General features: G+C 40.4%; 1 protein-coding gene across 2 annotated transcripts in view; it reads right to left on the bottom strand.

Moving 5' to 3' along the window:
* LOC110521990 (C-1-tetrahydrofolate synthase, cytoplasmic) overlaps positions 1–20,172 on the bottom strand; it is a 49,349-nt gene extending 29,177 nt beyond the window's left edge. Inside the window, exons 1-11 of one of the 2 annotated variants that reach the window (XM_036975521.1) lie at positions 19,720–20,172; positions 18,228–19,371; positions 17,160–17,299; positions 16,466–16,550; positions 13,740–13,799; positions 13,589–13,642; positions 11,145–11,281; positions 8,414–8,514; positions 7,933–8,069; positions 1,772–1,883; positions 1,322–1,449 (exon numbers count right to left, since the gene is read on the bottom strand). In XM_036975521.1, the coding sequence (XP_036831416.1) occupies positions 1,322–1,449; positions 1,772–1,883; positions 7,933–8,069; positions 8,414–8,514; positions 11,145–11,281; positions 13,589–13,642; positions 13,740–13,799; positions 16,466–16,550; positions 17,160–17,260 (915 nt within the window). In that variant the 5' untranslated portion in view covers positions 17,261–17,299; positions 18,228–19,371; positions 19,720–20,172. The remainder of the gene's footprint in view (positions 1–1,321; positions 1,450–1,771; positions 1,884–7,932; positions 8,070–8,413; positions 8,515–11,144; positions 11,282–13,588; positions 13,643–13,739; positions 13,800–16,465; positions 16,551–17,159; positions 17,300–18,227; positions 19,372–19,719) is intronic. The other variant, XM_021600024.2, reaches the window with a different exon arrangement.
* Between the last annotated feature and the right edge of the window lie 3,950 nt (positions 20,173–24,122).

The raw sequence follows: 24,122 nt of genomic DNA, 5'->3' as shown, positions 1-24,122 counted from the left end.
ATAGGATATACGACACCCCTAATGAAATAGTGAAGTCTTGTTAGCTTCTACGATCTCTGAGGAATAGATTCGAAAGTGATTTGACTTGCTGAAACAACGTTTAGGGTGAGATTTTCACAGAGTCCTTTCTTTGCTAAATGAACAAGTGGAAATATAAAATTGATCGTGCATGCTATATGGACCTTTTTAGGATATGAAAAAGGATTTGATCTAACAAAAGAACACTTCATGTTATCTCTGGGACACTTTGGATGATAAATCAGAGCAAGATTTCAGAATGTAATTACACATTTCAGCTATCAAACCTATCACGATGAAAAAGCTGTTTTGTTGTTAGGCGCTCTCCTCAAACAACAGCATGGCATTTTTTCACAGTAATAGCTACTGTAAATTGGACAGTGCAGTTATATTAACAAGAATGTAAACTTTCAGCCGATATAAGACACTTACATTTACCGACATTTGTTGTTTATCTAAAATCTGTGATCTTGACATAACACACTGCATGATTTACAACTGTCCCGTTGACAGGTCGCCAATCTTTAAGATTAAGAAGAAAAAAAATCCCCAAAAGATAAACATCCTCATTTAAAACTACACAGAGAGAAAAGGGCATTTTTTTGTAACTATAGGTGAACATTGAACATTAAAGCGTTGCGATCCTGACACAACCATTACAACTAAATGAGAAAACAAGGAAAAAAATACTCCCTCAAAAAGCAATGGAGAAAGACAGCGATGTGTTCTAAATGGCACCTTATTCAGTATTTTGAGCACGACCAGGTCCCATAGGGATCTTTTCAAAAGTAGTGTCTCATATAGGGAATAGTGTGCCATTTGGGATGTTGCCAGTAAGTGCATAACTAGGGCCTACATCTGAATTACATTAACCAATAATAGATGTACTTCTGTGTTGTTGCCAACATGACAAAAAATAATATATACAAGCAGCCATGGCAGGGTCAAAGCCAAGATATTTATGGGGTAAAGCCTATAAAATAGACTGGCAAGAACATTTACGAACAAGAAAAAGTCCTATCTATTATTTTGTATTGATTTAGTATCTTTATCTTAGAGAGGAAACTAAAAACAATTTAATCAGAAAGGTTCATTGTCCCCCTTAGCTCAAAATGAGTGTCTGTGCATTATAATATAGCCATAATTTGTTTCAGAAAAATTATTTTAAAACAAAACTTATATCTACACAAATGCAAAAAGCCAAAATAAGTCTGTTTGACGTTCAGGTGGGAAAGTAAATTGAATGCACTTTTTAGCCCGAAAAACACCCAAAAGTAATATAATTGAATTTATGACAGCCTACCTCCATGAGCATAGCAACGGTCATTGGTCCCACTCCCCCGGGCACAGGGGTAATAAACCCAGCCTTCTCCTTGGCAGAGGGGTAATGCACATCCCCCACCACTCGCATCCCGTTGGCTTTGCTGTCATCTGTGGGGGTCCAATGGTCAGGGTCAAAGTTCAAAGGCTGAAGTTGAGGGTCACTGAGAACCCAAGCAGTAGCCTGGCTACTGGACTTTCTACATTCAAGATCATCACATTGTTGCATTAATGACAAGTTGACTAGAGCAGAAACAGACTAGCACCAGACAAGGAGTAATTTAAAAGGAGACATCTGCTTCCTTCTGAAAGTGTTAAATGGCTTCCTCTCCTCCTCTCCTGTTCTTCATCACCAATGATCGGTATGGACACTGGATGCTATTCAAGTCTGTAGCTCTTGGGTTGTGATGGAGAAAACGGTTGTTATACATACCTGGGATGTGGTTGATGCCACAGTCGATAACCACAGCACCCTCCTTCAACCACTCGCCTTTCACCATCTCCGCCTTGCCTGCACCCACCACCAATATGTCTGCCCTTCCCACCTGGAAAAGGGTTCAAATGTCATACATTCACGTAGATGTGAACCTTTTAGCTCTCAGTCTTATTGTTATAGGTTCCATATTTACATCTTATAAAATATGTTTTAACCAGGGGTGGGAACCAAAATTATTTCCCAACCGTTTTGCTCTGAACAGAACCATTATTATTTGTGTTCCGTTCCACAGTTCAGACCAGCAGTTCCACATTTAGCTCGGTATTAAATCACTTCAACAATCAGTGTAGATAAAGCAGCATCTATAGTTGTTTGCATTGGGCAGACAAGTTTGGGGCAAGAGATGCGACTGTAATTGTGGGGAGAGAGGGCCTCAAACATGAATCCTTAAAGACATGGGTGGGGATAAGGCTTTAGAGTATGTCAACAATCCTGAATGGGTGTAGACAAAGACGAGCTCTCTAGTAGGTGTACCAAAACATTTAAGGGCCATTTTAGAAAGATTGGGGTTACAAGTTTATCAACTTTCAATGCAGAATAACTTTCCCATTGTTCTTAAACTGCAGTGTATGATATACCATCTTGTAATACTATCCAATGTAAAAAAATACCACTTCAAATGTTGCTACATAAGACAATCGAGGCGGTTGGTCACATAAACAGTACATTTGGGAAAGTATTCAGACCACTTGACTTTTTCCACAAGTTGTTATGTTATGTTATAAAAGTCAGTGTTCCTGGGTATGCACTGTACTTGTTGTTGTTGAGAGAGAGAGAGAGAGGTTTTTGTTCTCAGGGGGGAAGGGGAGTGCACCTTGGGAGTGCTTAGGAAAGAGGCCTGCAGCCATACATATACCTGTAGTATGTACTGTCTATGCACACTAGGTAAGACCTGGGCAGACCACCCCCTGTAATTTGGTTAGTGAGCCAGGTGGCGCTAGTTAGGTAAGTTGTGGGTAGGTAGGAGAGGGGGCTCTTTAACTTTTGTTGCTTTGCACCAGTCCAGCCCCTTTTCCCCAAAGTACAGTGTGTAAAGGAATAAATTCCCTGTTAAAGGTAACATTCTCTGCCTCTGTCATTATTACCCGCACCTACAGTCACACACCTCTTTCACTCCAAGGGGAGTTGAGTGTAGCAGGGTGTTGCGTTCCCCCCTCCAAGAGGCGTGCGTAACAGGGAGCATTGCTGCACAGCTATTTTCAAATCTCTCCTGGGGGGAGAGATTTGTTCGATCGGGCTCTGGCTGGGCCACTCAAGGACATTCAGAGACTTATCTCGAAGCCACTCCTGCGTTGTCTCGGCTGTGTGTTTAGGGTCGTTGCCCTGTTGCAAGGTGAACCTTCACCCTAGTCTGAGGTCCTGAGCGCTCTGGAGCAGGTTTTCATCAAGGATCTCTCTGTACTTCGCTCAGTTCATTTTTCCCTCGATCCTGACTACAATGGTTGCTCAATGAAAAGTGTTGTGATTATACTGCTGGACTTAGAGGTAATTTGTGGTTTAGTACAGTACCCTGCATCACTGCTTCATTTCTCCAGACCAGCGCAAGGGGGAGTTAGAGCACCGATTTTATGATTTTGGGTCCCAATATATAAGCCAAGTAGAAACTGATAATTGTGCACTACTTCAAAATTGAATGATGAGGATGAAGAAGGTGATTGAATTTAGAACAATAGTGTAAGAATTGCTATTCCTCTGTCCTGCACCCTGTTTGTTTCTACTCGTCAGTATTACTTACTAAAACTGTTGTTACACTAAGGTTTTTATTCTAAGAGAAACAAAAATGTTTGATTATTCCATGATATTCTTAAGATATATGTGTTGACTGAATATAAGTGATGTCTGCTAAATAATCAAGTTGATGGCACAGTCATATAGCCTCGGCATCTACATCAAGCTGAGTGACTCAGTCATATAGCCTCACCTACATAAAGCTGAGTGACTCAGTCATATAGCCTCACCTACATAAAGCTGAGTGACTCAGTCATATAGCCTCGGCACCTATATAAAGCTTAGTGACTCAGTCATATAGCCTCGGCACCTACATCAAGCTGAGTGACTCAGTCATATAGCCTCGGCACCTACATAAAGCTTAGTGGCTCAGTCATATAGCCTCGGCACCAACATAAAGCTTAGTGACTCAGTCATATAGCCTCGGCACCTACATAAAGCTGAGTGACTCAGTCATATAGCCTCACCTACATAAAGCTGAGTGACTCAGTCATATAGCCTCGGCACCTATATAAAGCTTAGTGACTCAGTCATATAGCCTCGGCACCTACATCAAGCTGAGTGACTCAGTCATATAGCCTCGGCACCTACATAAAGCTGAGTGACTCAGTCATATAGCCTCGGCACCTATATAAAGCTGAGTGACTCAGTCAGTCATATAGCCTCGGCACCTACATAAAGCTGAGTGACTCAGTCATATAGCCTCGGCACCAACATAAAGCTGAGTGACTCAGTCAGTCATATAGCCTCGGCACCTATATAAAGCTGAGTGACTCAGTCAGTCATATAGCCTCGGCACCTACATAAAGCTGAGTGACTCAGTCATATAGCCTCGGCACCTACATAAAGCTGAGTGACTCAGTCATATAGCCTCGGCACCTATATAAAGCTGAGTGACTCAGTCAGTCATATAGCCTCGGCACCTATATAAAGCTGAGTGACTCAGTCAGTCATATAGCCTCGGCACCTACATCAAGCTGAGTGACTCACTCATTCATGGCTTTGGATCAAAGTAAATAAGTACCGTCATTCTAACTGTCAGTCTTTAATAAAGAAACGTTCTGGTTGTCCCGACCGGGACACCATGTACAGTATTATAATAGCCCGTTATGGGCTGTTAGCAGGACAATATACGCTTACCAACACCTTTCTGTAGTTTGATACTTTGTGCTTCAAATCCTATAAATCCAAGGCAATTGATCAGCGTTAAAAACTTTGTGGATGGGGCCTCCCGAGTCTCGCAGCTGTATGAGACACTGCATCTCAGTGCAAACTGCGTTGCTACAGATGCTAGTTCGATGCCGGACGCGAATGGGAGACCCATGAGGCCTTTTGTTGGTTTTTCTCCCTCTAAAAACATAAATAAATCATTCAAAATAACAAACTGGCTTTATTTACAAATTGGTAAGAATGTCTCACCCCATGTTCAAGAATGGCCTTTTTCTCGCTCACTCGAAGTTATTTGAAAATGAAATAATTTCCAAAATATAGTTTTTTTAAACAAATGGATTATTATTCATTAATTTAGAATGACATAAAATCCCCTTAGATATTTTCACAGATCAGATTTGCCCTAATTAAAAATGCCCCATAGATATTAATTTAGAATACTCCAATCCTCTAAATGTAATTATTGTTGGAGAGTCACGTCATTGAAAAAAAATATTTTCGATATACTGGTGGCCTACCATTGGCGACATGAGTCTCACTAGTGTTGAGTAATGTGGTGTATGTCTTATTTATTTAAAGAGCATATTGAAGTTAGAAGGAACACGATTTGAAGCAATAGTCTACAACTATTTTAGCACCGTTTTGCGCTGCTCTGAGACAAGCATGGGGACTGGTCTTGATAAATCAAGAGATTTTTACTTTCACTATCTCCATTGGGGCATTGGTTAGACTACAATTAGGGTGTGGAAATGTTATTCTCGTTGTACAGTAGCCTACTCCCGACTGTCCCTTTGTACTGTCTCAGAGCTCTATGGACAATTCCTTTGAACTCATGGCTTGGTTTTTGCTCTGACATGCACTGTCAACTGTGGGACCTTATATAGACAGGTGTGTGCCTTTCCAAATCATGTCCAATCAACTGAATTTACCACAGTTGGACTCCAAGTTGTAGAAACATCTCAGTGATGATCAATGGAAACAGGATGCACCTGAGCTCTTATGTAAATAAGGTATTTCTGTTTTTAATTTTAATACATTTGCTATTTCTAAATACCTGTTTTTGCTTTGTCATTATAGGGTATTGGGTATAGATTGATGAGGGAAAATTATAATTTAATCAATTTTAGAATAAGGCTGTAATGAAAAAAAAAATACGGGTCTGAATACGTATGTATATATATACACACTACCGTTCAAAAGTTTTGGGTCACTTAAAAATGTCCTTGTTTTTGAAAGAAAAGAAAATTGATCAGAAATACAGTGTCGACATTGTTAATGTTGTAAATGACGATTGTAGCTGGAAATGGCTGATTTTTTATGGAATATCTACATAAGCGTACAGAGGCCCATTGTCAGCAACCATCACTCCTGTGTTCCAATGGCACGTTCTGTTAGATAATCCAAGTCTATCATTTTAAAAGGCTAATTGGTCATTAGAAAACCCTTTTGCAATTATGTTAGCACAGCTGGAAACTGGCCTTCTTTTGACTAGTTGAGTATCTGGAGCATCAGTATTTGTGGGTTCAATTACAGACTCAAAATGGATAGAAACAAAGGACCTTCTTCTGAAACTCGTCAGCCTATTCTTGTTCTGAGAAATGAAGGCTATTCCATGTGAGAAATTGACAAGAAACGGAAGATCTCGTACAACGCTGTGTACTACTCCCTTCACATAACAGCACAAACTGTCTCTAACCAGAATAGAAAGAGGAGTGGGAGGCCCCGATGCACAACTGAGAAAGAGGACAAGTACATTAGAGTGTCTAGCTTGAGAAACAGACACCTCACAAGTCCTCAGCTGGCAGCTTCATTAAATAGTACCCGCAAAACACCAGTCTCTACGTCAACAGTGAAGAGGCAACTCCAGGATGCTGGCCTTCTAGGCAGAGTTGCAAAGAAAAAGCCATATCTCAGACTGGCCAATAAAAAGAAAAAATTAAGATGGGCAAAAGAACACAGACACTGGACAGAGGAACTCCGTCTAGAAAGCCAGCATCCCGGAGTCGCCTCTTCACTGTTGACAGTGAGACTCTGTACGCCTATGTAGATATTCCATAAAAAATATTCCGTTTCCAGCTACAATAGTCATTTACAACATTAACAATGTCTACACTGTATTTCTGATCAATTTGATGTTATTTTAATGGACAAAAACAAGGTAATTTCTATGTGACCCCAATCTTTTGAACGGTTGTGTACATACTGAACAAAAATATCAACACAACATGTAAAGTGTTGGTCTATAGTAGATGAAGAATCAATATTGTTTTAGATTGAGTACTTATTGGGTCATTATGCTAGTGTATTATGTATGTTTGTAATAGTGTGTTATATGTGAAAGTGTGTTTGTATTATAAATTGTATTTCAATGTTAAGGACTCTTGGAAGATTAGTCCAAATGGGGACTAAAAGAGATCCTAATAAAATAAAATAAAATCAAATCAAAGTGTTGGTTCCATGTTTCATGAGCTGAAGTAAAATATTCCATAAATATGCACACAAACATATTTCTCTGGTGCTGAGGAGTATTTCTGTCTGTAGCCCTTTTGAGTGGAAAAACTCATTCCTATTGGCTGGGCCTGGCTCCCAAGTAGGTGGGCCTATGCCCTCCCAGGCCCACCAATGGCTGCGCCCATTGCCCAGTCTTGAAATCCATAAATTAGGGCCTAATGAATTTATTTCAATTGACTGGTTTCCTTCTATGAACTGTGACTCAGTAAAATCTTTGAAATTGTTGCACGTTGCTTTTATATTTTTGTTCGGTATATACAGTATATATATTTTTACACACATTACATCTAAATAAAGGTGCTTAGCCAAATAGAACATAACTGAGCGCATTTGTGGAGTTAGCTGATGAACGCAACTTTTTTTATGACAATTTTGAATCTATTAAAAAATAAGTGCACTAAATGGTGCTCAGGGATTCAAAAGGAGGTGACGATTACAAGAGGGGACCATTTCATGCTTCAACAGATGCAGTAAAAAAATCAGTGAGAGGAAGGACGTGAACCTTCAACCAAGTGATTATAGGACGCAGTTGGAAGATTGTTCAAGAAGGGTATGGGATGCTAGCCTGAGTCCAGATATGTTTGTGCTGTTCTGCCGTCTCTTTATTTCTATCACTGTCACACCAAATGACAGCAATGCAGTTGGCAAGACAGCGCACACAGATCTGGGGTCAGGTTAGATGGTGTTACTTGTGCAGCCAGGTCAGTTGTTTTGGAATGACAGGTCGTCACGGTGGCATGGCTCCATAGAAGCAGGTCGTGCATGGGCGCTCCCACAATCTTGCTACGGCCAATCACCACAGCGTTCTTCCCTGCCACTGACGTGCCTATACGTGCAGACACAATTGGGGACCATTACACATTGCTCCATTTCATTCTCACACATACACATACTTGGCAATTTTCAAGTAATGATTTTTTAAATTATTACGTACATTTTTATTTTATAATGTTATATAATGTAAATATTGTCAGGTCCGGTCATACAGTATGATACATTTATCAGTAAAGCACAAACCCAATTAAGACCCTGACAAGCATCCTAAACAAGGAAAACTGCCTTTAAGTATCCAGTTTCGTGCTTATGTGCGTTTCAAGGGAAGTGTTTGTGTATCGTTCGGCTACTATACAATAATCTCCATGGCAACAATAAGAGGTGTGTGACCCTCACCTGTCTGACTAATGAGCTTCATGCAGCCTTTAGGAGTACAGGGGATGAAACAGTCCCCCAGGTCCCCCCGAGAGAGCTTCCCCGCGTTGATACTGGTCAGCCTGAGAACACACACACACACACATACAAATCTATAGCATCACATTTCACATGCAATGGATGCTAAGGAATAGGTAGCATCTCTCTCTCTCTTGATCCCTAACCCCACACTCTCGCTCTCTCTATCTCTCTATAAAACACACACACACAATCAAACAAACAATGCCGACTGTGCCAGACACACACACTTCCACGAACTGAGAGCTTCCGGAAATGTTCTAAACTTCCAATCGGCGGAAGGTATTTTGGGGACATGGATTGATATTGGGGCCTCCTCTGACTTGTGTCATAGTTTATACGACCTGCAGAACAAATCACTACTGCCCTAAGATGTGGACAAGGAATCAATTGTACTCATCACTTGCATAAATTGGACCAGCTCGTCTAAATTGGACCAGCTCGTCTAAATTGGACCAGCTCGTCTAAATTGGACCGGCTCGTCTAAATTGGACCGGCTTGTCTAAATTGGACCAGCTTAATTTCCATGCTCTCCGACAGTGTGAGAAATGACTTGTACAAGTCTGCCTAAACACTATCCAAACCCCTTCAAAGAGTCCACTCTGTCGCCTCCAACGAATCTTACTGATGCACTAGCTCGATCACGTACCCTAAATATATTTGCTCTAGTTCCACACCAGTGCTTGAATCAAACGGCTGTGTACACACTAAAAAAAAGATACTACACTATTTGCCCTTAGGAGGTCTGCGTCCTGAATGGCACCAAATTGCCTTTATAGTGCAATTATTTTGACCAGATGCCCAAATGGCCATGACCATAGAAGTTGGCAAGACAGCACAAATCATGGTGGCTGAAACCAGACCAAAGGGAGTCAGATGGAACTGGAAGAGACCGGAACCTCAGGGAGTGGTTGTGGTGTGTGTGAAAGTGTTTTTTTTTTTTATGTGTTTGGGAGTTGTTTTGGGGGGGGGTCGTAGTGGTGGTGGTGTTTGTGTGTTGGGTGGGGAAACGCTTATTATTATTTTATTTAAAAAAAATATTTTACCTTTATTTAACTAGGCAAGTCAGTTAAGAACACATTCTTATTTACAATGACGGCCTAGGAGCAGTGGGTTAACTGCATTGTTCAGGGGCAGAACGACAGATTTTTACCTTGTCAGCATTATGACCAATAAACATATATTTTATATGTTTACGATATTTACATCTGACAGACTTATCTTTTGCTCAGAAACTGAAGAACAATTAAACTAAATAGTGACTGATTTCAGCAGGTCATGTTACTCTCAAGACAGGTCAACAGCGTCCATTGTGCTAATAGGCTGCTGGATTGCAAGTGCAGTATGACTCTCTTTTGCTCAAATTAGGTTTGTCCCTCAAATATAAATAACTATACACTGTGTTAATATCGAAGTATTTCTTAAGTGTAAAAAAGTAAACGATTGATTACTTAAAAACCCTGGTGACAAACAGCTCCTCACTGCCACTATGAGCTTATTGTGAAAGGTGTGACCGTGTAAGCTAATAGTAACAGTAGTAACAGTAGTAACAGTAGTAACAGTAGTAACAGAAGTAACAGTAGGCCTACTACTCACAGTACAAACAATAGTAATAGTATGTTTCGATGTTAATATCAATAGTAGCATACAGGGGTTGGAACCGGTTCAGGGAACAGAACTGAAAACTGGAAAAGAAAGGCATCAACAAACAGGACCAGAACCCGGTATGAAAGTGATCTATAATGTTCTGGAACATAACTGTTATTTTGAAAGCATGTGAACCGGTTAATAAAGTATTTTATCCAGGCATTTTTTTCTAGTCCCACAAAAAAATGCAACAAAGCACCAATGCAAAGCCCTCCCTTTTTGTCAATCAGAAACTTATTCCATCGTCTGCCTGCCAGCTGAAAATCTTGCTAATATGTGTGCGTGTAGGCTACCTACCCATCCCCCCCCCCCCGAAAGATAGCAGTAGCCTACTGATGTTACAAACGTGATATTTTTAATTACAGAAGAATGGATGTACCTTTCCAGTGCTAGTTAGGGATACTATAGTTATCACATGTCACATTAGATCCATTATCTACAAAAAGGTAAGAAGGGTTTTTAATTTTGGTGCCGCTCTGCACACACACGCTTGTTAGCTAGCTAGCTTCTCTGGTCCAACATTAAGCCAACTTTGAAGTTAAAATACATTCAAAGTTCCTCCATAAAAGCCATAGGTATAATTCTGTGGGCCTAATTCAGATAATGCATGTCATCACAAGGTGCCCAGTGCTTCAAGCAAAGCCTTCTCGTCCACCCTCTCGCTCTTTCCCCACCTGCAAAATCTCAGCTGCATCTTGCGCCTGACACTTGTCTTTCCATCATGCGTGTAAACAACTCACTGAGCTATAGCTTGTCTGCTCCATAGCACACTGCATGGTTGGTGAAGTAATTTAAAGTTGAGCTAAATGTAAAGAAAAGAGAAGGATTTCAGAGGTTTAAAAAGGACAGAAAGGAACTACATGAACCGGTACTTTTTGGGGGAGTTCGAACTTGTTCAGAACTTTATTTTGCTGGTCGAAACGGGAAAAAATAATAATGGTTTTGTTCAGAACAAAACAACTGGAAAATGATTTAAGTTCCAACCCCTGGTAGCACATGCAGGCTCCCTGTGAGAGTTGTCACTTACCCATCCACATCCTTTTCTGGGGCCACGGCATTAGTCACCTTCTCTGTGTCCATGGGGTTGATAGAGTCCAGTGGCAGCTGGACAATGAGGCCGTGGACCTCTAGGTTCTCATTGACCTCTACAATTCTACGGAGGACCTGTACAGGCCAAGGTTTTAGAGTGGTGGTCAGGGATTGGTGAAGAAGTGCTAGTACAGAATAACAACATAGCCCTATTATTAAAATAATATCAAACTTGTTTAAAAGTTCATATCTGAGGAGTAATCACAATATCAAACTTGCTTGATTTTTTATATTTCAAATGCTTTTCAAGGCCTGTATTTTTTTTGCTTAGGTAGAGGATTCAATGCCCCTCTTACGCAAATGTGCCAAATGTTGTATCCATATCTATGTTATATTTTAGATGCTCCTTGTTCAGGCCCTTCCCACTGGTCACAAACATCAATTCAACATCTATTCCACATTGGTTCAATGTATCTTCATTGAAATTATGTAGAAACAACATTGATTCAACCAGTGTGTTCCAAGTAGGTTGAAATACACACACTACTCTGGCCGTATAGGGGCATGTACAATACCAGTCAAACGTTTGGCACACCTACTCATTCAAGGGTTTTTCTTTATTTTGACTATTTTCTACAACTTACAACAATTTTCTAGTAACCAAAAAAGTGTTAAACAAATCAAAATGTAGTTTATATTTGAGATTTTTCAAAGGAGCCACCCTTTGCCTTGATAACAGCTTTGTACACTCTTGGCATTCCCTCAACCAGCTTCAACTGGAATGCTTTTCCAAGAGTCTTGAAGGAGTTCCCACATATGCTGAGCACCTTTCTTGCTTTTCCTTCACTCTGCTTTCCAACTAATCCCAAACCATCTCAAATGGGTTGAGGTCGGGGATTGTGGAGGCCAGGTCACCTGATGCAGCACTCCATCACTCTCCTTCTTGGTCAACTAGCCCTTACACAGCCTGGAGGTGTGTTGGGTCATTGTCCTGTTGAAAAACAAATGATAATCCCACTAACGGCAAGCCAGATGGGATAGCGTATCGCTGCAGAATGCTGTGGTAGCCATGCTGGTTAAGTGTGCCTTGAGTTCTAAATAAATCACTGACAGTGTCACCAGAAAAGCATCCCCACACCATCATTATGCTTCACGGTGGGAACCACACATGCAGAGATTATCCGTTCACCTACTCAAAGAAACAACGGTTGGACCCAAAGATCTCACATTTGGACTCATCAGACCAAAGGACAGATTTCTAATGTCCACTGCTCATGTTTCTTGGCCCAAGCAAGTCTCTTCTTATTATTGGTGTCCTTCAGTAGTGGTTTCTTTGCAGTTATTTGACCATGAAGGCCTGATTCACTTATTTGGGCTGAAATTTCTGATGCTGGTAACTCTGATGAACTTATCCTCATGAGAGCCAGTTTCGTCATAGCGCTTGATGGTTTTTGCATCTGCACTTCAAGAAACTTTCAAAGTTCTTGAAATTTTCCGCATTGAATGACCTTCATGTCTTAAAGCAATGATGTACTGTCATTTCTCCTTGCTTAATTGAGCTGTTCTTGTCATAATATGGACATGGTCTTTTACCAAATAGGGCTATCTTCTGTATACCACCCTTACTTTGTCACAACTGATTAGCCAAACGCATTAAGAAGGAAATAAATTCCACAAATTAACTTTTAACAGGGCTCAACTGTTATTTGAAATGCATTCCATGTGACTACCTAATGAACTGGTCGTGATAATGCCAATAGTGTGCAAAGCTGTTGTCACACCAGCCTTCGCTTTGGCTCCCCCTCCTGTCCAACTCAGGCATTCGGTGTCGCCGGCCTTGTAGCTGCTGGCGAACCTACTGCTGGAAAACGACTCATCACTCATCAACCCAGGACTTGTCTCGTCATCATTACACACACCTGGTTCCAATCCCCACTCTGTCACTGTATATATACTCCCTCTGCCATTTGTCTTTGTCGGTCATTGTAAATGTTACTTGTTTTCCTGAGAGGAATCTCTCCTACTATTTCCTGAATGCTTTATATTTTGCACTTTGGGTTCACCCTGTGCCTTTTTGTTTCTGAAGATGTATTTTTTTCACAACAGCATTTAGGTTTCTTCCCAGCTTTGATCTATGTTGTTAAAATAAACTCAGTAGTACTAAACCTGCGACTGCCTCCTGCCTACTCCTCTCTACTACCACAGTGACAGCTGTCATCATGGCTACTTTGAAGAATTCTCCAATATAAAATATATGTAGATTTTTTTAAACACTTTTTTTGGTTACTACATGATTCCATATGTGTTATTTCATAGTTGTGATGTCTTCACTATTGTTCTACAACAAATAAACTAGTAAAAATATATAAAAACCCTGGAATTAGTAGGTGTGTCCAAACTTGCATCAAAACATAACATGGGTGTAGTGGCTGTACTTCTTACCTCATCCTCTGTTGCAGTCTTTGGCAGTCTGACATGGCTGGCATTGATTCCAATCTATAGAAATGGTGGCAGTGATTAGCATTCTCATTGCAAGTATACATCAAATAGCTAGCATGTGTTACTATCGACGCTCTGCTGCCACAGTGCTTACCTCAGCTGCGGCTTTTAGCTTCATGCTAATGTACAGGTTAGAATCGTCTCTGTCACCCACCTGAAACACACACACAGTCCTATATAACTAACCTTGTGCGGACACACAATTCAGTTCCATTCAAAATCCTATTTTCCCTAACCCTAGATACTAAAACTAACCTTAGCTCCTAACCGTAACACTAATTCTAACCTTAACCCTTAAACACCTAGAAATACTATTTGACCTTGTGGGGACAAAAATGTCCCCAGTTTGTCAAATTTTGGTTTGCTTAAAACTGGTTGCGACTCTAGGGGCAGTATTTTCATTTTTGGAAAACTAACGTTCCCGTTTTAAACAGGATATTTTGCCTGGACAAGATGCTAGAATATGCATATAATTGACAGCTTTGGATAGAAAACACTCTAACGTTTCCAAAACTGTAAAGATATTGTCTGTGAGTATAACAGAACTGATGTTGCAGGCGAAAGCTTGAGAAAAATCCAATCCGGAAGTGCCCCATATTTTGAAAACGCTGCGTTCCAATGAGTCCCTATTGAGCTGTGAATGTGCTATCAAACAGCTTACGCTTTCTACGTATTCCCCAAGGTGTCTACAGCATTGTGACGTAGTTTTACGCATTTATGTTGAAGAATAGCCGTAGGTGGCTACATTGCGTAAGTGGTCACCTGATGGCTCCCAGGGTGACTCTCGCGTAAAATACAGAGGTAACCATTACTCCAATCGGTCCTACTGAAAAACGAATTGTCCCGACGGATATATTATCAAATAGATATTTGAAAAACACCTTGAGGATTGATTATAAACAACGTTTGCCATGTTTCTGTCGATATTATGGAGCTAATTTGGAATATTTTTTGCTGTTTTCGTGACTGCAATTCCCTGACGATTTCTCAGCCAAACGTGAAGAACAAACAGAGATATTTTGCCTACAAAAATAAACCTTTGGGAAAAATGAACTTTGGCTATCTACCTGGGAGTCTCATGAGTGAAAACATCCGAAGTTCATCAAAGGTAAACTTTTTAATTTGATTGCTTTTCTGATTTGTGAAAGGTTGCCTTTTGCTAGCAAGGCATATTGCTATGCTAGGCTATCGATAAACTTACACAAATGCTTGTCTAGCTTTGGCTGTAAAGCATATTTTGAAAATCTGAGATGACAGGGTGATTAACAAAAGGCTAAGCTGTGTCTCAATATATTTCATTTGTGATTTTCATGAATAGGAATATTTTCTAGGGATATTTATGTCCGTTGCGTTATGCTAATTAGTGTCAGGCGATGATTACGCTCCCGCATGCGGGATGGGGAGTCAGTAGAGGTTAAAATAAGTATAGTTAAACACATCTAGAGATGCACACACCAAATAGGATTTTAATAACAAAACAATACTAGAATATACTGTATGTATGTTGTTTTATCAAGTTACACAGCTTCAAATGCTAAACATGGATCTCGAATGCTCTCCAGTTACACATCAAAAACAAATAAAGAGCATGTACCATGTTCCCAAGTCTGTATATCAGCTATCCTACCACAGAGTAAGCTGAGCAAAAACTGATGAATAAGTGTAGAGATTAAATGAATTACTAAATGTACAACTAAATGCAAATGATTCATTGTAGTTGATAAAACAGAAGTTATACAAAATAAATAGAAAACAACAATCTACTTGTGGTGTTGGGATACATGTTACTCAACAAAACAATGTTTACAATTTGAAACAAAAAAAGAACACTGAAAACATTTCATTATTCACTGAGTGCACAAAACATTGGGAACACCTGCTCTTTCCATGACAGACTGAGCATATGAATCCAAGTGAAAGCCATGATCCCTTACTGATGTTTCCTGTGAAATCCAGAAGGGGTTGAAGTGGAGGAGACAGGTTAAAGAAGGATGGTTAAGCCTTGAGACAACTGAGACATGGATTGTTTATGGGCAAGACAAGATATTGAAGTGCCTTTGAACAGGGTATGGTAGTAGGTGCCAGGCACACCGGTTTGAGTGAGTCAAGAAGTGCAACGCTGCTGCATTTTTTTTACACTCAACAGTTTCTCATGTATATCAAGAATGGTCCACCACCCAAAGGACAACCAGCCAACGTGACATAACCGTGGGATGCATTGGAGTCAACATGGGCCAGCATCGCTATGGAACGCTTACGACTCCTTGTGGAGTCCATGCCCTGATGGATTGAGGCTGTTCTGAGGGCAAACGTGGGTGCAACTCAATGTTAGGAATGTATTCCTAATGTTTTGTACACTCACTGTATATTCTGTTGTTTTGAATGAGTTGGGCCTATGAATATTTTAGCAAGGTTATTTAAGACTTAGAAGGGTTACAGAGAGGAAACCTCCCAGTTAGAAAACAAATCAACAGTAAAGTAGCCTATCGTTATAAGGCGAGCAAAACAATCAACACATTTACCGAAAGCTCATCTGAAGAAGTGTGGAATTAGAAGAGTAGAAAAATAATTAAGTAAAGAAAACAGCTCAAAAGAACACACTCTGGTAATGAAATAAGGAAACATACACAAAAGGGCCTTTCACACTACTGTGCAGAGTTGAGCCAAACTGAAGCAAGCTGTACTGAGCCGGCCTCATTATTAAGCCTCCACCACAGTTGCTGGAATTGTGCTGGAAAGGACAAAGTGAAGAGAAAATATCCAAGCAAGCACGACACAGTTTAGGTTGGCAGGATAATGGGAAAAGGGTAAAAGACACACCTGCAACACTACCAGACCTGGCCGGAAGCCAGGGAACTGGCCCCTCATCTTGTCCAAGTCCTCTTTCAACCTTTCTCTCACCAGCCTGTGTTGAACAAGAACAACCACATTGTAACATTAGTTACACTTTCTATGAAGCTGATATAATGCATTATAAACACACTCGTAGAACAAACAACCACATTGAAACATTGGTAACATTTTCAATGAATCCCATGCCCATAATACCTTATAAACACACTCATTGTCTCTACCTTCTTGCCCTTTGTGCTGTTGTCTGTGCCCATTAATGTTTGTACCATGTTTTGTGCTGCTACCATGTTGTGTTGCTATCATGCTGTGTTGTCATGTGTTGCTGCCTTGCTATGTTGTTGTCTTAGGTCTCTCTTTATGTATTGTTGTCTCTCTTGTCGTGATGTGTGTTTTGTCCTATATTTATATATATATTTAAAAAAAAAATTAATCTCAGTCCCTGTCCCCACAGGAGGCCTTTTGTCTTTTAGTCGACCATCATTGTAAATAGGAATTTGTTCTTAACTGACTTGCCTAGTTAAATAAAGGTTAAATAAATAAATAAGAAAGAAAGAACAGACACAATATAACATTCAGCACTCCCCCGTATCAAACTCCATGACCTCCATGAGGCACCTTCACTCCAACATGCTGTGATATCACCGAGTCATAGGCTACTCACTGAGACGTCTTGTTGCCCGAGACAATTGTCGCCAGGTTGCGCCTACCTCCTCTGCATCCTGTGGACCCTAGACGGAGGGTGAGAGCGGCGAAGGAAAGCATGGCTGACAACTGGAGAAAGATGGATGGATGGCTGGATGGCTGGATGGATGGATGGATGGAGAAATGAAGATAAATAATAATGGATAGATGGTAATTGGCTTTTAAGAGGCCCAGAGAACAGAAAAAGGAACTGCATCCACTACAACTACAGTGCAGCATATATCCCATTATGAACAATTGAAAACATCAAAAGTGCCATTTACAACTATAATAATAATAAATTACATTTGGAGAGCGCTTTTCATTTACCGATGTAAATCACAAAGCTCTTATAGTGCAAGCCAGAAAACTGCAAACCCTTACAGCAAGCCAGAAAACTGCAAACCCATACAGCAAGCCAGAAAACTGCAAACCCATACAACAAGCCAGAAAACTGCAAACCCTTACAGCAAGCCAGAAAACTGCAAACCCATACAACAAGCCAGAAAACTGCAAACCCATACAACAAGCCAGAAAACTGCAAACCCATACAACAAGCCAGAAAACTGCAAACCCTTACAGCAAGCCAGAAAACTGCAAACCCATACAACAAGCCAGAAAACTGCAAACCCATACAACAAGCCAGAAAACTGCAAACCCATACAACAAGCCAGAAAACTGCAAACCCATACAACAAGCCAGAAAACTGCAAACCCATACAACAAGCCAGAAAACTGCAAACCCATACAACAAGCCAGAAAACTGCAAACCCATACAACAAGCCAGAAAACTGCAAACCCATACAACAAGCCAGAAAACTGCAAACCCATACAACAAGCCAGAAAACTGCAAACCCATGCAACAACTGGCTCCAAAGTTACTACTATTGACTACAACCATGACTACTTGCAGAAGTTGTTAACATGCAATGTTGCAATATCTTATAATAATGTAATAACAGATTACAACTATATTATTATACAATAATTGTATTATTATTTTTGTTATTATAAATATTTGAAAAGTAAGAGACATAAAAATGACTTACCAGAGTTAATGCAATGTCCAGAAGTGGATCTAGTCTCTTGAGGACCAGGTCAGCCACCAAGTGATCCACACTCCAACATAGTGGTCTAGGCAACTCCTCTTATCAGTGTGTGTGTGTGTGTGTGTGTGTGTGTAGCGCCCACTCTTTCTCACTCTCTGTCTCTCGTTCTCTCTCTCAGTGCAACTGGGGAGGCTTCCAGCAGTATCTTATCACAGTCTATGGACTTTTCCGTGGCATTCCTGCCTACTCCGGATTGAACGTGAACTAGGTACATACATTTCTCACTGCCAAGGCTATTGGGTTAGAGAGAGGGTAAAACATAGGGAAAGTTGCAACTCGTAGGCTCAAACCAAAAATCCAAGGGGAATGGAGTTTGGTTAAACAGAAACCCAGAGGTTGGGAAGTGTATTGGGCCATCCCACTACTGGGTCTACTCCCAGCCAATCAGAATCGATTCAGTCTGAAAGACAGTCTGAAATGTTTTTGGCAACCAAGCTTGTTTTTTTCCCTCATTTACTACCAAAAGTCACTACTTTTCCACAGAGTTAAAGCAATTATTTATATCCAAGGAAGATTATCTTAGGTAGCTATCTCTTCAGGAATGAGCCTGCCCTCTGCTTTCTCTGTTATTTCTCTTTCAGCCATAACTTTCTTTCTCTTCCCCTCCTTCTTCTGCATGTCAAAGACAACAAAACAACCTCCCGCGAGAACTCAGCTTTGGACAGCGTAAGAGCAAAGGCCTGGGACATGTTCATTGGGCACCAAACAGGAAAAAAACTGACTGGAACAGGGAGGGACTACTGCGGCTTGTCCAGTAAGTAACACTTCATTTCATGTTCCATTGCAAAGCATTTTAAAACATTTTCCATTTTATGCACTAACGAACGCAAGCTCTGCTAACCCTATTCTTTCTCTGTGTGTACATTGCAATAAATGAAGCAGTCTGATTTAGGTTTGTCCAGTTTCACAACATGGCATAACCAAAGCCTCAGTGTTGACCACAGTGGGTGTTAATCTCCACTACTACAACCAACACATTCAATAACCAGACCAGACCAGACTTACTGGAGTGAGTACAAAGGTCCTCTTGAGTTACTGAGAAACGGTTGCTGAAAAACAACACGATTTTCCAACAGCAACAAATCTGGAGAAACAAAACTTATCAACAGTTTGCATTTGGGTAGATGAAACCATGACTTGAAAAATAAAAAGCTCCATTAGGCATTGCCTTAGTGCACATGTGTACTTTTCACTAAACCTATTTGACTCCATTTTTTTGCATCTCTTTGACGAACTCAGTCAGAGGAACCGAACAGAACACACTTACAAAATGGAGCCATGATGTGAATTGAGCATTGAAGCCAGAATACTTTAATTACATATTGTTTATAAATGTGTTATCAATTATTATAATGGACATTCATTTCAATGCTTATACATTTTCACAAACAACAATGACCGCTAATCTTCAAAAGAGACACAATTAGCCTACCTGTAAATAGTGGGTTCAATCTGCTTCTTACATATTTATATCACTTCATTGCCTCTGGTTTTGTTTGGTTGGTTTAAATGCCTTTTTTCTCATGTCGTCTCCCACTCCTCCAGCTGTTTGATAGAGATAGTAGCCCGTCTTTTAAGAACCATAGCGCCCTCCAGTGTTTACTTACTGAATTACAGTGGTTTTGAAAACAGTACCACCACACATGTGGACACCCTTGTCGATTGCAAAAAAAACAGGCATAATTTAACATTGGTTGTCTCTTGATTTCTACAAAATGTTACTAACGGGAGATTACATCCACCTGTTAAAACACACTTGATTGAAACCAATAGATCTCTTGCTGTTTCCATGTCAAGTGATATGATACTAGACAGCTGCGTCTATGTTCTGTGCTCCCGCCTCCAATGAAAAACCAAACTATCAGGAGTATGGGAAAAATTATTAAACTTCTATTGTACTTTTCATAATACAAATTGTAAAGCGCTTCATTAGCAAACAAACCAACAATAATGCAGCTAGATAAACTAGCTTGTCAAAGCAACCAAATTCATATAGAAATGTGTGTTATAGATCTGTCATTATCATTGAAAGCAAGTCTAAGAAGTGTTAGATCTGTACTATGTGCTCTATTTCTATGCTTTCCGTTCTTATAAAAAATTTTTTTGCATCTTTTATTTTCGGTTTTGTACACCAGCTTCAAACACCTGAAAATACAATATTTTTGATTATGGAAAATATATTTCAGAGGTTTAGATGGTACAGTGATTCTCTACTTGCTTGTTTTGTCACAATATGAAATTAAGGGAACTATTAAAATTTTCTGCATAGTGCATATTTAAGTGAAAGCATTTTTTTTAAATACTACAAAATACAGCTCTCTCTTGCTCCTCCATTTTTGAAGAAATGAATTTGTTGAAAATTGTTCAACAATTGTCTTTTTCTCTGAGTCAACTACTCACCACATTTTATGCACTGCAGTGCTAGCTAGCTGTAGCTTAGGCTTTCAGTACGAGATTAATTATCTGATCCTTTGATTGGTAGGACAACATTCATACAGTCAATTCATGCAGCAAGAGCTGTGATAGGTTGGATGACGTCCTCCAGAAATTGTCATAATTACTGTGGAAGGTGGTGAGAACCATGAGCCTCCTAGGTTTTGTATTGAAGTCAATGTACCCAGAGGAGGACGGAAACTAGCTGTCTTCCATCAACACTATGGTGCAACCCCAGAGAGTACTTTTGAGGCTACAGTAGACATTCATTGCAAAACAGTGTGCTTTAATCAATTACTTGGTGACGTGAATATATTTAGTATATTTTAAATAAAAAGTATAACTTTTTAAATGTGGTGTGGGCATGCGTACGATGGTGACAGGTGTGCGCCATAACGAGCAGCCTGGTGACCTAGGACGTGCAGCTCCAACCGCATGACGCCGTCCAAAATTACGATTACGGGGATCAGGAGCGGACCGGTCACCTCTGCTGTGGCGTGGGAAACCTACCAGTCCGGCTGAGACGCAGGAGCATGGCGACCTAGAGCGGCGGAGATAGCATACGTGATGGTACCCCCTCCCTGACGCGTTCGGCCCCAGCCACAGGACGCCAACATAAGGGACAATCCCGGGGATCAGGAGCGGACCGGTCACCCCTGCTGATGAACCTGACAGACCGGCCGAGGCAGGGGAGCCTGGCAAACCGGCTAAGGCATGAGAGCCTGACGAACTGCCAGAGGCAGAGGAGGCCTGGCGATCTGTCCGAGGCATGAGATCCTGTAGCAGCTTCCGGATCCGGGGTCATTCCCACCGGGGAAAAAAATTTAAAACACTCCCTGTTGCTTCCTTTAGGTGAGGTGTCATTTGGTGACGAGTGTGCTGAGAGTCGGGAACCAAGTTCAGAGAGTGAGTGTTTTAATAAATGAACGTAACATAATACAAACAAGAACACACGAACAGGACACAGACATGAAACAGAAACAATGACGCCTGGGGAAGGAACCAAAGGGAGTGACATATATAGGGAAGGTAATCAGGGCAGTGATTGAGTCCAGGTGAGTCTGACGACACACAGGTGTTCATAACGATGGTGACAGGTGTGCGCCATAACAAGCAGCCTGGTGACCTAAAAGCCGGAGAGGGAGCACGCGTGACACACAATCTTGTAATTATTCTACCCATACTGCCATAGGAGTTCACCCTTTTCATTTAATTATGTTAATCTATTATCTATTTATTAATATATATTAACTCATCTATTAATGCAAGGTGATGTTTATAAATTTATACTTTAGATTAAAGATCATAAACTAGTCACAACAATGATAGCGTTTGTTGACTTATTAATGAATTGCTGTTACTGTAAATGGTTAGCTCACTGATATTTCCTAGATACCTAATTAACTATTGGCAAACTGAGCATTTTAGACTATATCATTTCTGAGGTGTCATTTCAGAATGAGTGGCGCTGTAGCTCTGCTGGTGTTGCTCTTCTGTCTGTTGAGGGCATGGGCTCAGGAAAGGAGGAGAGTGGAGGGGTCACAGAATGACATCACAAATGACTGGCCAGGTCACCACACACACTCCTGCAGTAGACTCCTCTCCCTGCCCCCTTCTCCTGCCTACCACTTGCTCACTCACACACATAACATTTAGGGAAGATCTAGGCCTGTATTCACAAAGTGTCTCAGAGTAGCATTGCAGATATAGGATTACTAATCAGGTCCCCCTTGTCAATGTAATCAGCAGATGCAGATGCTATCTCAGCACTGTTCAGCACTCAGGACCAGTCCCCTGGTTGAGTTATCATTATAGGAAAAAGTTCCATTCACAAATTATCTTTATATTGAATTGTTGTGTCCATGTTTGACATTTTAATATAGGGAACATCATTGAAAGTAACTGATATATCCTATTGTACAAAATGTGCAAGACATTTAATTTATTTTACATGCTCTCACCTATGCAGAACTTAAACTCTTCAGAATGGCAATCAGATACGTGCTTTGATTGATAGAAACAATGATTTTAGGGGTTCTTATCAATAATTTCCGAAAAAGGCCTATTTAATTCATTTCAATTGTATATAATATTATGTTAAATTCTACTAGATGGCTGTAATGAGCAGCAATTAACCCTGGACACTATTTGAACCCTGTTGGTATCTTGTGTCAGACTTTTGTATCACTATGCTTATGTTATGGTTATTTAGCATTTTACCCATGCACCCACTAGCCGTCAAATCCTTGCTTCCTCTGTCCTTGTTTCCTTCATTCCTCACTGCTCTTTCGAAGCGCATTGGATGAGGAGGAGGACTAAGGGGATGAACCTTCAATCCTCTCTCCCATTGTGGTTTCAGAGGGAGGCAAGGCATTAAGGAAACAAGGACAGAGGAAGCAAGGATTTGACGGCTAGTAACATTTTCAGACAGTGCATGAGTGAGTGAGTGAGTTGCCATGATACCCAGGCCTTGTCATGACACAACCGCTAGGCTAGCCCCTACTCTCTAGACACTTGTGGAGATATGAGAGGATGTGTGGTAATAGCTCCACTTTGCCCTCTGATAGACTTGCTGGAATTTTGTCCATATTGCTAACTCCTGTTCAATCCTTTCATACCTCCACAAGAGTCTAGGGGTAGGTGCTAGGGGCTGGAAAGGACACCAGAACCCTGTGTGGACCATTAGCACCAGTGTTAATTTTGGCAACAATAACTGTGACAAAAACATGAGTCAATAACCTACTTTTCCTGACAAAATCTAATCTAATTTTATTTTATTTTTATTTATTTATTTATTTTATTTAACCAGGTAGGCCAGTTGAGAACAAGTTCTCATTTTCAACTGCGACCTGGCCAAGCTAAAGCAAAGCAGTGCGACAAAAACAACAACACAGAGTTTACACATGGGATAAACAAATGTACAATCAATAACACAAAATAAAAATAAAATTATAAAAATCTATGTACAGTGTGTGCAAATGTAGAATAGTAGGAAGGTAGGCAATAAATAGGCCCTAGAGGCAAAAATAATTACAATTTAGCATTAATACTGGAGTGATAGATGTGCAGAAGATGATGTGCAAGTAGAGATACTGGGGTGCAAAAGAGCAAGAGGGTAAATAATAATATGGGGATAATGAGATGCCCTGAATAAAACGATAACCATTACAAATTATTTTTAATTTCAGTTGACAAAAATGTAATGAAACGGGAATAACATGTTTGACTAATGGATATTTAATCTCACATTAAGCTCTTTTTGATCTGTCTTGTCCAATCATAATCATGCATGCCTTTGCAGAATATAATGCAATCTATCACTGGTCTTTTAGCTGGCGGGCTGATTGAGCTGATCTGCCTGGCTCTCCAACACACACATCTACTAGGTGGTCACTTCAGTCA

The sequence above is a fragment of the Oncorhynchus mykiss genome, chromosome 4, assembly GCF_013265735.2.
Source record: "Oncorhynchus mykiss isolate Arlee chromosome 4, USDA_OmykA_1.1, whole genome shotgun sequence".
NCBI classification, from domain to species: Eukaryota; Metazoa; Chordata; class Actinopteri; order Salmoniformes; family Salmonidae; genus Oncorhynchus; species Oncorhynchus mykiss.
The sequence above is the reverse complement of the archived record's forward strand: the minus strand, read 5'-3'. Positions and strand labels throughout refer to the sequence as shown.